The 14,755-nt window shown below is 43.8% G+C and overlaps 1 protein-coding gene across 4 annotated transcripts in view; it reads left to right on the forward strand.

Moving 5' to 3' along the window:
* Nucleotides 1–13,882, forward strand: part of u2af1 (U2 small nuclear RNA auxiliary factor 1) — a 48,487-nt gene extending 34,605 nt beyond the window's left edge. For 2 of the 4 annotated variants that reach the window (XM_043701455.2, XM_043701454.2), the window contains exons 7-9: nt 9,305–9,397; nt 10,622–10,705; nt 13,590–13,882. In XM_043701455.2, the coding sequence (XP_043557390.1) occupies nt 9,305–9,397; nt 10,622–10,705; nt 13,590–13,719 (307 nt within the window). In that variant the 3' untranslated portion in view covers nt 13,720–13,882. The remainder of the gene's footprint in view (nt 1–9,304; nt 9,398–10,621; nt 10,706–13,589) is intronic. The other 2 variants (XM_043701457.2, XM_043701456.2) reach the window with 1 other exon arrangement.
* The last annotated feature ends 873 nt before the right edge of the window (nt 13,883–14,755 follow it).

Consider the following 14,755-nt stretch of genomic DNA (forward strand, 5'->3'; position numbering starts at 1 on the left):
TTCTAACCCCTCCTCCAGGTCATTTATAAAAATGACAAACAGCAATGGTCCCAAAACAGATCCTTGCGGAACACCGCTAGTGACGGCACTCCAAGATGAACCTTTGCCATCAACTACTACCCTCTGTCTTCTTCCAGCCAGCCAACTCCTAATCCAAACCTCCAACTCACCCTCAATGCCATACCTCCGTATTTTTTGCAGTAGTCTACCATGGGGAACCTTATCAAACGCCTTACTAAAATCCATATACACCACATCTACTGCTTTCCCCTCGTCCACCTCCTTAGTCACCTTCTCAAAGAATTCAATAAGGTTTGTGAGGCACGACCTGCCCTTCACAAAACCATGCTGACTATCCTTGATCACATTATTCCGATCCAGATGTTCATAAATCCTATCCCTTACAATTCTCTCTAAGATTTTACCCACAACAGAAGTGAGACTCACCGGCCTATAGTTACTAGGGTTATCCCTACTCCCCTTCTTAAACAAGGGAACCACATTTGCTAGCCTCCAATCTTCTGGCACTACTCCTGTAGACAACGAGGACATAAAAATCAAGGCCAATGGCTCTGCAATCTCCTCCCTTGCTTCCCAGAGAATCCTAGGATAAATGCCATCAGGCCCAGGGGACTTATCTATTTTCACCCTTTCCAGGATTTCCAACACCTCTTCTCTACATACCTCAAAGCCATCCATTCTACTTAATTGTGACTTGGTACTCACATCGACAACAATGTCCTGTTCCTGATTGAATACTGACGAAAAGTATTCATTCAGTGTCTCCCCAATCTCTTCCGCCTCCACACGCAACTTCCCACTACTATCCTTGACTGGACCTATTCCTACCCTAGTCATTCTTTTATTCCTGACATACCTATAGAAAGCCTTAGGGTTTTCCCTAATCCTACCAACTAAGGACCTTTCATGTCCCCTCCTTGCTGCTCTTAGCTCTCTCTTCAGGTCCTTCCTGGCTACCTTATAACTCTCAATCGCCCCAATTGAACCTTCACGCCTCATCTTTACATAGGCCGCCCTCTTCCATTTAACAAGGAATTCCAATTCCTTATTAAACCACGGCTCCCTCACACGACCCTTTCCTCCCTGCCTGACGGGTACATACTTATCAAGGACACTCAATAGTTGCTCCTTGAACAAGCTCCACATATCAATTACACCCTTGCCTTGAAGCTTACTTTTCCAGGCCACACATCCTAAGTCATGCCTCACCGCATCATAATTTCCCTGCCACCAGCTATAACTCTTGCCCTGTAGTGCACTCTTATCCCTCTCCATCATTAGAGTAAAAGTCACCGAATTGTGGTCACTGTCCCCAAAGTGCTCACCTACCTCTAATTCTAACACCTGGCCTGGTTCATTACCCAGAACCAAATCCAGTATGGCCTCCCCTCTTGTTGGCCTATCTACATATTGTGTCAGGAAACCCTCCTGCACACATTGGACAAACACTGACCCATCTAACGAACTTGAGCTATAGCTTTCCCAATCAATATCAGGAAAGTTAAAGTCCCCCATAACAACCACCCTATTACTTTCACTCTTCTCTTGAATCATCCTCACAATCCTTTCTTCTACGTTTCTAGGACTATTAGGGGGCCTGTAAAAAACTCCTAACAGGGTGACCTCACCTTTCCTATTCCTAACCTCAGCCCAAACTACCTCTGATGGCGAGTCTTCATCCATCGTCCTTTCCACAGCTGTAATACCATCTTTGACAAGCAATGCCACACCTCCCCCTCTTTTGCCCCCACCTCTGACCCTACTAAAACATTTAAACCCTGGAACTTGCAACAGCCAATCCTAGAACATAGAACATAGAAGAATACAGCGCAGTACAGGCCCTTGGGCCCTCGATGTTGCGCCGATCCAAGCCCACCTAAACTACACTAACCCACTATCCTCCATGTACCTATCCAATGCCCTCTTAAATGCCCATAAAGAGGGAGAGTCCACCACTGTTACTGGCAGGGCATTCCATGAACTAACGACTCGCTGAGTGAAGAACCTACCCCTAACATCAGTCCTATATCTACCCCCCCTTAATTTAAAGCTATGCCCCCTTGTAATACCCGACTCAATACGCGGGAAAAGGTTCATACTGTCGACCCTATCTAACCCCCTAATCATCTTGTACACCTCAATCAAGTCACCCCTAAACCTTCTTTTCTCTAGTGAAAACAGCCCCAAGTGCCTCAGTCTTTCCTCATACGATTTTCCTTTCATACCAGGCAACATCCTGGTAAACCTCCTCTGCACCCATTCCAATGCCTCCACATCCTTCCTATAGTATGGCGACCAAAACTGCACACAATATTCCAGATGCGGCCGTACCAGAGTCTTATACAACTGCATCATGACCTCAGGACTCCGGAACTCAATTCCTCTACCAATAAAAGCCAGTACGCCATATGCCTTCCTCACCGCACTATTTACCTGGGTGGCAACTTTCAGAGATCTGTGTACATGGACACCAAGATCCCTCTGCTCATCCACACTACCAAGTATCCGACCATTAGCCCAGTACCCCATCTTTTTGTTATTCTTCCCAAAGTGAATCACCTCGCACTTAGCTACATTGAATTCCATCTGCCACCTTTCTGCCCAGCTCTGCAGCTTCTCTATATCCTGCTGTAACCTGCCACATGCTTCCTCACTGTCAACAACTCCTCCGACTTTCGTGTCATCCGCAAACTTGCTCACCCAACCTTCTAACCCCTCTTCCAGGTCATTTATAAAAATGACAAACAGCAATGGTCCCAAAACAGATCCTTGCGGAACACCGCTAGTGACGGCACTCCATGAAGAAACTTTGCCATCAACTACTACCCTCTGTCTTCTTCCATCCAGCCAATTCCTAATCCAAACCTCCAACTCACCCTCAATGCCATATCTCCGTATTTTCTGCAGTAGCCTACCATGGGGAACCTTATCGAACGCCTTACTAAAATCCATATATACCACATCTACCGCTTTCCCCTCATCAACCTCCTTCCCTGTCCCTGTTCTACCCATGTCTCCGTAATAGCCACAACATCGAAGTCCCAGGTACCAACCCACGCTGCAAGTTCACCTACCTTATTTCGTATACTTCTTGCATTGAAGTATACACACTTCAAGCCACTTTCCTGTTTAGAGGCACCCTCCTTTGAAAATGATGCCATGTTCCTAACCTCCCTACATTCCAGGTCCTGCACCCTAAAGCTACAGTCTGGGTTCCCATGCCCCTGCAGAGTTAGTTTAAACCCCCCCCCCAAGAGCACTAGCAAACCTCCCGCCAAGGATACTGGTGCCCCTCTGGTTCAGGTGCAGACCATCCTGCTTATAGAGGTCCCACCTTCCCCAGAAAGAACCCCAGTTATCCAAATACCGGAATCCCTCCCTCCTGCACCATCCCTGTAGCCACGCATTTAACTGTTCTCTCTCCCTATTCCTCGACTCTCTATCACGTGGCACGGGTAACAAACCAGAGACAACAACTCCACAGAAAATCCACAGAAAGCTGCGACATGTAGGGACTTGAGGATACTTGTACACAAAATGCAGACATAGCACACAGATGGTAGCAGGAAGAGAAGTGGAATGATTCTTATTTGAAGAGTAAGGAAGTCTTATTGCAAATGTACAAGGAGCTGGAGAGATTACATCTAGAGCACTGTACACAGTTTTAGCCCCCTTTCAGGAAAGATAAAGCTTTGGAGACAGTTCAGAGAAAGTTCACTCGGATGATCCCTTATGTGGAGAGTTTGTCTTTTGAGCAAAGGCTAAACAGGTTGAGACTCTACTCTCTGGAGTTTTGAAGAATGAGAGGTGATCTCATTGGATCATGTGGGATTCTGAAGGGGCTTGACAGGGTCAATGCTGAGAGGATGTTCCTCTCTGAGAATCTAGGACCAGAGAGCATGGTCTCAAAATAAACAGGTGTAATTTAAGACCGAGAGGAAGAATTTCTTTTGAGGATTGTGTGTGTTTGGAACTCCTTGCCACAGAGAGCTGTTGGGGAAGAGTTCTAGTGTATATTAATGGCTGATCAGTAGGAGAATAAAGGGTACAGGGAATGTGAGGAATATTGGATCCGTTGTCATTCAGTTGAATGATGGCACAGGCAGTTATTTCTGTTTTCCTATTTTTTCCACATTCAAATACATCCAGGCTTAGGCTGACATGTGGCAAGTGTTACATTCATGCCACTCAAATACCAGACAAAGATTATCTCTCGTTGGATATTATCAAACTACTGCCCCATAACATTCAATGGCAATACTGTCCACTAGCAGCATCTTTGGAGTTACCATTGACCAGAAACTCACCTGGACTTGCCACATGAAGAACGTGACTTTAAGAGAAGGTTAGAGGTTAGGAATACTGCAGCAAATAACTCGCCTCTTGACTCCCCAAAGCCTGTTCACCACCTTCATAAGGCACAAGTCAGGAGTGTGATGAAATACTACCCACTTGGTTGGAGCCGCACTCATCCAACACTCAAGAAGCTTTACGCCATCCAGGGCAAAGTATCCCACTTGATTGGCACCACATCTACCAACATTCACACCCTCTGCATGTCGTTGCTCGGTGGCAGTAGTACAGTCTGTTCTGATATAACACGATCGTTCCATTCTCGTGCGATGCCGCATTATAAGAAAATCAAGTAATAGCAGCATTGTTTAAACCAATGGGACTGGAATCGCATTATAGCCAATACAGGTAAGGAAAGTTTGTGTTCTACGAATAATGATCTAAATTCTTCAATCACACTATAGTTAATTCGCATTGAAGAAACTTGCGTTATAGCAGAACCGACTATATGTACAACCTACAAGATGCAATGCAGAAATCCACCAACGATCCTTAAACCAATGACCATCCCATCTCAAAGGAAAGATTTATCTTTCAGTCACATGGTAGGAATGAACCAGAGCAGATAAGTAAAGTAAATGTGGGGGAACATCTCAGCAGTCATGAATTATATGGACTTCAACAAAATGTTTGAGAAAGGACCACATAAAAGACTGGTTCACAAAATTGATGCACGTGTGATAAAGTCAGTTTAAGAAAGCTAATGAATGCTGGACTTTATATCAAGAGGACTGGAGTACAGGGATGCAAAGGTTATGCTACAGTTATACAAAACCCAGGTTAGACCCCACTGGGAGTGCTGTGACCAGATCTGGGTACCACACCATACGAAGGATATAATGGCCTTGGCGTACAACAAGGTTGGTACCTGGACTTCAAGGGTTAAGTTAGGAGAAGCGATTGTATAAATTAGGCCTGTTTTCACTAGAATTTAGAAGATTAAGGCGTGATCAGGTTGAAGTCTTCAAGATGTTAACAGGAAAAGACAGATAATGATAAACTATTTCCAGTTGTTGGAGATTCCAGAATCTCCTCAGCCCATTGGCTTAAATGATCAAGATCCCTTTGTGATCTTAGTTAACCTTCTTCTCTGACTATGCCACCAATTTTGGTGTCATCTGCAAACTTACTAACAATGACTCCTGTGTTCTTATCTAAATCATTTAAATAAGTGACAAACAACAGTGGACCCAGCACCAATTCCTGCAGTACACCACTGGTCACAGGTCTCCAGTCCAAAAAGCAACCTTCCTCCGTCACTGTCTCTTGCTGTTAAACCAGTTTTGTATCCAGTTGACAAGCTCTCCCTGAATCCCATGTGACCTAACTTTACTCATTAGTCTGCCATGTGGAACTTTGTCAAAGGCTTTACTAAAGTCCATGAGGACAACTTCTGCTCTGCCCTCCTCAGTCTTTTTGGTTACCTCTTCAAAAAAAAACTATCAAGTTTGTGACACACTATTTCCCACACACAAAGCCACACTGACTATCCGTAATCGGTCTTTACGTCTCCAAATGCACGTAAATCCCATCTCTCGAAATCCGCTCCAACAACTTACCGGCCACTGATGTCAGACTCACCAATCTATAGTTCCCGGACGTTTCCTGTGTTTTTCTCCCAAGTCTGACAGGAGGAGTATGCCACTCCATTGACAGTCATAATTCCCCTTAAACATTTGTAAGCATAGAATTGCCTGAAAAGACCCACACTTTTTCCCACGTGCAGTGTTTGTAGGCTGCTGCTGACACACTATGCTGGGAAAATTTAAAACCTATAGTATAAGGCTGAAATAAAAGCTCTGAATACAACCTTTGTTTTTTTTTTGAAAATAATCTACCTTTATTTTAAGTATGCAACAGAAAAAAAAAAATTTTTTAAAGTAAGTGCTTAACTTAAATTTTTTGCTGAGGTTATTAAGGTGGACAAGTCCCCAGGACCGGATGGGGTCTGTCCCAGGTTGCTGAGGGAGGTGAGAGAGGAAATAGCTGGGGCCCTGACAGAAATCTTTGTGGCATCCTTAAATACAGATGAGGTGCTGGAGGACTGGAGGGTTGCTCATTTTGTCCCCCTGTGCAAGAGGGGTAGTAGGGATATTCTGGGTAACTACAGACCAGTGAGCCTGACATCGGTGGTGGGAAAGTAGCTGGAGAAGGTACTGAGGGATAGGATCTATTTATATTTAGAAAAGAATGGGCTTATCAGTGATAGGCAACATGGTTTTGTGTGTGGGGAGATCGTGCCTTACCAACTTAGAGTTCTTTGAGGAAGTGACCAAGTTGATAGATGAAGGAAGGGCTGCAGATGTCATATACATGGACTTTAGTAAAGTGTTTGATAGGGTTCCCCATTGTAGACTAATGGAGAAAGTGAAGTCACCTGGTGTGCAGAGTGTTCTAGCTAGGAGGATAAAGAACTGGTTGAGCAACAGGAGACAGTAATAGTTGAAGGGAGTTTCTCGAAATGGAGAAAGGTGACCAGTGGTGTTCCACAGGGGTCAGTATTGGGGCCACTGTTGTTTGTAATATACATAAATGATCTAGAAAAGTTTGCAGATGACATGAAGATTGGTGGAGTAGCAGAAAGCATAAGGGACTGTCTGAGAATACAGGAGAATATAGATAGACTGGAGAGTTGGGCGGAAAAGTGGCAGATGGATTTCAATCCAGACAAATGTGAGGTGATGCATTTAGACAAGACTAATTCTAGAGCGAATTATACAATGAACGGAAGAGCCTTGGGAAAAGTCGATGGGCAGAGAGATCTGGGAGTGCAGGTCCATTGTACCCTGAAGGTTGCTGCACAGATGGATAGAGTGGTCAAGAAGGCATATAGTATGCTTGCTTCGTTGGATGGGGTATTGAGTATAAGAGCTGGCAAGTCATGTTAACATCGTACCAGACATTGGTTCAGCCGCATTTAGAATATTGTATACAGTTCTGTTCGCCACATTACCAAAAAGATGTGGACGCTTTGGAGAGGGTGCAGAGAAGGTTTACGAGGATGCTGCCTGGTATGGAAGGTGCTAGCTATGAACAGAGGTTGAGTAGGTTAGGTTTATTTTCATTAGAAAAAAGGAGATTGAGGGGGGACCTGATTGAGGTTTACAAAATCATGAAGGGTATAGACAGGGTGGATAGAGACAAGCTTTTTCCCAGGGTGAAGAATTCAGTAATGAGAGGTCATGCTTTCAAGCTGAGAAGTGGAAAGTTTAAGGGGGATACACATGGTAAGTACTTTACACAGAGGGTGGTGGGTGTCTGGAACGCCTTGCCAACAGAGGTGGTAGAGGCAGGCACGGTACATTCATTTAAGATACGCCTGGACAGATGTATGAGTAGGTGGGGAGCAGAGGGATACAGATGCTTAGGTATTGGGTGACAGGTTTAGACAGTGGATTTGGATCGGCTCAGGCTTGGAGGGCCGAAGGGCCTGTTCCTGGGCTGTAAATTTTCTTTGTTCTTTGTTCATGTATTAGGGGATATGTTAAAGTCGGTGCAGTTAGGCCACAGATTAGCCACGATCACATTGAATGGTGGAAAACGCCGGAGGAGCTGAATAGCCGCCTCTTGTTTCTCTGTTCCTAATAAAAGGTATTGAGGAAAAAAAGCAGCAAGATGTGCTAAGAGGTTCTGTTTTTTTAAACTGAAGGATGGTAGACAGTGGTGTTCCCCAAGTGTCAGCGCTGGAGCTATTGTTTTTTATAAGGCTAAATGATTTAACTATTGGCCTAAAACATTTTAAAATTTATCAGCAATGTCACATTTGAAAGTGCAGCAGACAGAATTTAACATCAAGGTATGTGGTAATTGGGGGAGAATGTGAATTCACTGGCACAATGCTAAAGATTGTGTGGGGGTCAGGAAGACATGAGGTGTCATCCCTCATCCCTGGTACCTTTCTGATAAATCTCCTCTGCACGCTGCAAAGTCTTCACATCCTAAAGTGTGGTACTCAGATTTGGACGCAATGCCACAGCTGCCTCTGCATCCCTCGCTGGCTTGCTCTCCTACAAGTAAGTTATCTTTCTCCTCTGGTGAAAAATCAAGGCTTTGTAGGATAGTTCTTTTCTTTATCAGGGCACTTACTTTGGACCCATTTGTGATATACATTATCCCTTTTATAATTTTGTCCAGGATGTGAAATGGCCTACAGTGCTCTGGAAGCACCAGAACAAAGGAATAGGTATAGGTTATTTATCCCACGGAGCCTGCTCCACTATTCTGAATCTTGGTTAATATTCTCAATGTTACTTTCCCCATGGTGTCTCCAGAAATCTATCAATTTCTGTTGTGAACCTGTTCAGTGACTGAGTTTCCACAGCTCTGGGGTAGAGAATTCCAAAGACTCGCCACCATTGAGGAGATTCCTCCTGATCTTAGTCTTAAGTGGCTTCTCCCTCCTTCTGAGACTGTCCTCTGTGACCCACCCACCAGGAAATGTCCTATCTACAAGCACCATCTCACACCCTGTAAGGGGTTTAATCAGTTTCAATTGGATTACCTCTCAGTCTTTCAAACTTTTTTGTTTCATTTACTGATTTAGTCTGTTTGTGGTTGAGCCAACACTTATTGCCCAGAGGGAAGTTAAGAGTCAACCACAATGCTGTGGGTCTCGAGTCACTGTTAGGTCAACTAAGGAAGGCAGATTTCCTTCTCTAAACAACATTGCTGAGAAATTGAGGTAGGACCAAAACCTTGATTCAAGCGGATGGGTTTGCATTGTCTTAATGGATTGGGGAAGTGATATGAACTTTGTGGAATAATTGGATCACATTTGCAGAGATTATTAGAACCAAATGTAAGTAAAAGAGTGACACTCCGATATGAGACAGGAGCAGTGTAGACAACAAGAATGAGGACTATGGAATAATAAGACGTGGGGTACTAAAGGATTCAGACATTCGACACTGTTGCCTGTTCTGTTTTGCAGTGAGTGTACACGAGGAGGCTTTTGCAACTTCATGCACCTCAAGCCAATTTCACGGGAGTTACGTCGTGAACTGTATGGACGGCGTCGTAAGAGGTCAGTTCTTACTGTTTAGGTGGCTGGGTGTAAAATGTGTTTATTTTTTCAAAACACTTTCAGTTTTGGGAGTTTAGGAATCTTGGTAAAAGCTGAAAAAGCTAGTGTAGTGTTGGCAGTAGGTTCTTGTGAATCAGACCCCATGTCGTCATTTTGGTGAGTAGTTTGGAGCTAATTCAGTGCAGTCAAATGCAAATTATCACAGTCAAAGCTAGCTTATGCACTTTGGATTTGTGGCCTGTTTTCATCCAACTGTCTCATGTTGGCTGGAATCTGGAAGCAGTCCTGTGTATTACCGTAAAACTTATTGAAGACTTGTTAACCTTATTACTCCATTTTGTCTCCTTCCCATGGCAGCTCTGAATGCAGCTGAGGAAGTGTTGGGGATGTCCCCTCTCACCTTCACTTTGTCATGTGCAAGAAAAAAAATCACCTAATTTATATTTCTTTGTGGCTTGCTGTAGAAATGCAAAGCTTTGAATGTATGTGATTCCTGGTGTTTAAATATCACATAAAGCCCTACTGTGTTGGTTTATTTAATGTAGAAGCAAATGCAAATGGATCAGTCTGCACAAGCAACCTATGCCTGTACTTGCTTGACTGAGGAGTCTGAAATTATATTAACCCACTTTGTTCCCATATTCCTTCATCCAGCTGCCTAATGACTAACCCTGGAAAATAATTCACTGCCAAAGTTTCTCCTGCCCCAGTATATAAATGTGGGGTCTCATTCCAGACCCTTAAACAGTGGAAACAGTCTACTCCTCGCTGTCCTGTCCTACACTTCCATAATTATAGACATTTCTAACATGTTCCCCTATAATCTGTGTTCATAGCAAAAGATACCCAGGTTTTGTCAATTTTTGCACTCAGACCTGGCAGCATCCCAACAAGTCTCTGCTGTACCCTCTCTCAAGTCTCAGTATATCCTTCTGATAGGGTGGACCACAATACTGGGTGCAGTTATTTAAGTTCAGTGTTATGGTTTTAATTAAGGTGTTGTATAGACTCAGCATTCTCTTACCCTAACCCTCCTGTGATAAGACATGACATTTTATTAGCTTTTTTTCACTGTCTTGTCATGTTGGCAAGATGCAATTAATGCTCTGTGAGCTGTAACCCTAGATCTTTTGCTGTCCCACACACCAAGCCTACTTCCATTCCCAGTTTAATTACTGCTGTTTTTTTACCAAAAAATGCCTCACCGTTTCCCATGTATTTCAGCCAGCAGCAGGGTAGCCGTGTGACCTCGTCTGGTGACAAACGGCTGCTAACCATCACCCCAAAACACTTAATGGCTGCTATCAGGTGAGTACAATCCTTCTCCAGTCTGAACATCAATGGCATGTATCAGACTAATTCCATTCTAGTTAATGAGACAGCACATAGTTGGAAGATGCATTGGAGTGGATGGGATATCAGTGACCCAGAAGTGGCCAGTGGGAGGAGGGGATGGGAGGGTGTTGTAATGGGGAAGGCTAATCCCTCATTGAAAAGTTAGTAGCACACTGGGTGGAGGTGGGCTGATGACCCATTGCCTTTCTTAGTCCAGTTTAGATTTTAACTTTTTTAAAATTTCTTTTTGTCTTTTATGGCATTCTCCCACGTTGTGGGCAGCAGTGTTCTGCAATCAGATGCCTTGATATTTAGTGGCATAATTGGTATCACTGTCACTGAATCCCCCTCTACAATTTGCCAGAACTGAACTGGACTAGCTATATAAATATTGTGGCTACAAGAGCAGTTCAGAGGCTGGATAAACTGTAAAGAGTAACTCACCATCTGATTCCCCAAAGCCTGTCCACAAGGCACAAGTCAGGAGTGTGATGGAATACTCCCCACTTCCCTGGATGGGGGCAGCTCCAACAACACTCAAGAAGCTTGACACTATCCAGGATAAAACAGCTCACTTGATTGGCACCATATTCATATACACTTAATCCCTCCTCCAGTAACACTGAGATAACGGTGTGTACTATATATACAAGATGCACTGCAGAAATCACCAAAATTCCTCAGACAGCACCTTCCAAACCCACAATGACTTCTGTCTGGAAGGACAAGGGCAGCATGTACATGGGAACACCACCTGCAAGTTTCCCTCCAAGCCACTCCCCATCCTGACTTTGGAACTATATCATCACTCCTCTAGTGTCGCTGGGTTAAAATCCTGGTGTTCACATCATTGTGTCTCTCCACACCACACAGCAGTGGTTGAAGAAGACAGCACACCAGCACCTTCAGAGAATTGTGAAAATAAACCGTGGCCTAGCTAATGTCAACCCCATCCCATGAATGAACTTTTGAAAAATCCCACTCCACTCTATGAGCAGGACTGTGCTGCAGTCAGTCCCAGAGACTCTTATCACTTCATCTATACTCGACGTTCGGTTGAGTGGTAATGGGGTTGGCTGGGTGAGACAGGTTTTACAAAGGTGACTGTCAGCCTGGCACTGTCTGTGCCTCAGGGTTCCATATGGCTGATTTGATTCTAGACCCAGAGCAGTGCTGCTCTCTGAAGATAGGATTGAGGGAAGGGATGACTAGGGGTGCCAATTCTTAAGATCAAGAATTAACGTGACTGACAGATTAGCCCTTGCAAACCCTCTGAATGTGGTGGTGGGTTCAGAGGGCTAAAAGCTATAACAGACCGTCTTTGAAGTTGGAATTTTGGCCCCATTATTAACATTAATATAGAGAGAGTACAGCATCGATTCACCAGGATGATGCCACAATGAGGAATTATTGTTCAGTGGCGAGGCTTCAGATCCTGGGACTGTTTCCACTGGAGCAAGAAGGTTAGCAGGAGACTGACTAAGGTTTAGTTTGGATGGAGTGAATGGGGAACAACCGTTTCCTCTGAGGAAAAGTGATGTAATTTAGAAACTTATCACCATGAGTGGAGAGATTTAAAAGTCATTGCTCAGAGGGTTGTTGGAGCAACTGATGCTCTACAGTGCCAAAAAAGTGTATAACTGAGGGCAAAGATCAAATCAAACAGTTTGAAGTGTACATGTTTACAGACTGTAACCAGGGTGTGGGCAGTGAGATTAGTTTGGGGTCTGATGCAGGGTTAGGGAGAGAGTGGGTTTTAATTTGTATAGGCTATGGAACACATAGGATTAGTGTGGAATTGGTACGAGGTATTGGGAACAGTGGGATTACTTTGGGGATTAGTGCACAGGTTATGGTGAAAGCACACAATTAGTTTAGGCTTGGCTCAGGGCTATGGGGAGAAAGCTGGATTAGTTTAGGGTTGATACAGGGCTGTGGGGAGAGTGCAGGATTAGTTTGGGAATGGTTTTTGGACAATGGGGAGAGCAGGATTAGTTTGAGAATTGGTACTGAGCTACAGGGAGAGTGCAATTAATATGGGAATTGGTACAGGGCTGTAGAGTGGAATTAGTTTGGCAATTGATTTGGAATTATGGAAAGAGTGGGATTAGTTTGGGAATTGGTAAAGAATTATGGAGAGAGTGGGATTCATTTTGGAATTGCTACAGAGTTATTTTTCATAGAATACAGCACTGAAGAATGGCTTTGACCGTTATCAGCTCTTGGAAAGAATTTTCGATCAGTCCAGCTGTCCTGTTCTTTTCCCATTGGGTGTCTAGTTTATCTCCATTTCCCTTTGACAGTGACTGAATCTGTTCCCTCCACTCTTTTTGTGTTGCTGGGTGAAGGCAACTTTGGTTTAAAATCTTCACTTAATCTCTGGTTCTTTTTGTCAGTTAACTTAAATGGTTGTCCTTTGAACAGCTTTTTGCCCCTGGGACCAGGGTCTGTTATTTACTTTAACCACTTACATTGATTTCCCTCGCTTAACCTTCTCTGCTGTAAGAACAATAGCAGTTTCACTGATTTTTTTTTTCCACACCTGAACTCCCTCATTCCTGGTGCCATTCTGGTCAATCTCCTCTGCACCCTGTCCAAACCCTTAATGTCCTTACTGAAGTATGGTATGTAGTGAAAGAGGCAGTGATAGTTTGGGTCTGATTCAGGGAGAGGGTAGATATCATGGCCTTTGGACTTTTGGTTTCTGGTGGGAATGATCTGTTGGGATTTGTCAGAGGACTGCTTTGCGGTCTCATTGCTTCCGGGTGATGGGGCCTGGGAAAATGTCTGGGTATCGGGCAATGTGGGACACAGCCCATGTTGTGAAATCTATTGACAATTTTGTGCTTTGTAACAGACACAGGTCAAGGTCAAGATCTCGTGAGCGTAAGCGATCTCGGTCACGGGAACGTGGAGGTCGTGCAGGACGGGATCGAGATCGTGATCGGAGGCGATCCAAGGATCGGGAAAGATCTGGAAGGTTCTGAGGGTGTGACATCGGTTTGCATGAAAGCTCATTTAGAAGTATCACATGCAACGTATTGGAATTTAATACTTTTTATGTTCAAGTTTAAAGTAAAACTTAGGTTCTGTTTCCTTTTGATGTTCAATAAACCTTTTTAAAATAAAAATGGAACTCATGCGACCTGACCTCCAGTACCAGTTCCAAGTTTTCGCTCACCTATTCCTCTGTATGTGTATGTGTGTGTGTGTATGTGTGTGTGTGTGTGTGTGTATATGTGTATGTGTTGGGGCCAGTTTACACGCTGTATGTTCAGTGTTGAGTAGATTTAGGGAGGTGTTCTGGATCGCACCCTGATTTGCTGTGCGATTTATAGATTGCTTCTGCAGCACATTCTTGCTGGAATCTTCTTACTGCTTTGAAACAGCCAGTAGAGTGAGCTTACTGATCTGAATTTAATGCATTCACATTGAAAGCAATCCTAGAGTATTTGAGCTAAAGCTAGGTTACTTCCACCCTCTTGTGAAGTTTGACGTACAGTGATAGCGGCCATCACCAGCTTCCAGTGCACAACTGATTGAGCAGATCAGTTACTTAGTGGGAAATGGCAGCTGGATGTTGGGTTTAGTGTGTGATGGCTTTGGCTCTGCATATGAAAGGGCAGATCTGAAGGGAGAAAAAAGACATCCTTCTGGTTAAACTGCAGCATTTATCTACTTTAGTTATGTGGTCGTCTATGACAAGAGGTTGCAATTGGAGTGAGTGAAATCTCACTGGTTTAATCTCACTGTCAAATGTACATTGCTGCTCTCAGTTAATTCTCTGCAAAAGGATTGCTTGTTTAACTAACTACCAGATTAAAGAGATGGTGAAACTGGACTGTGTGGACCACTTATTTCAGAAGCAGGATGTAATAACATCCAAGTTGTAAATGTGCCATAAATTAATACTAAATATAAGTAAATTGATTTTACAGCAATAGACAGACTAGTGGGATGGGCTGAAATGCATGTGATATGTTGAGGCTCCCAAGAGCTTGTTCACAGCAATGGCTGGTTAGT

This window comes from Chiloscyllium plagiosum, unplaced genomic scaffold (genome assembly GCF_037043375.1).
Source record: "Chiloscyllium plagiosum isolate Xiang-an unplaced genomic scaffold, Cpla_swu_hap1 HiC_scaffold_12, whole genome shotgun sequence".
Taxonomy (NCBI): Eukaryota; Metazoa; Chordata; class Chondrichthyes; order Orectolobiformes; family Hemiscylliidae; genus Chiloscyllium; species Chiloscyllium plagiosum.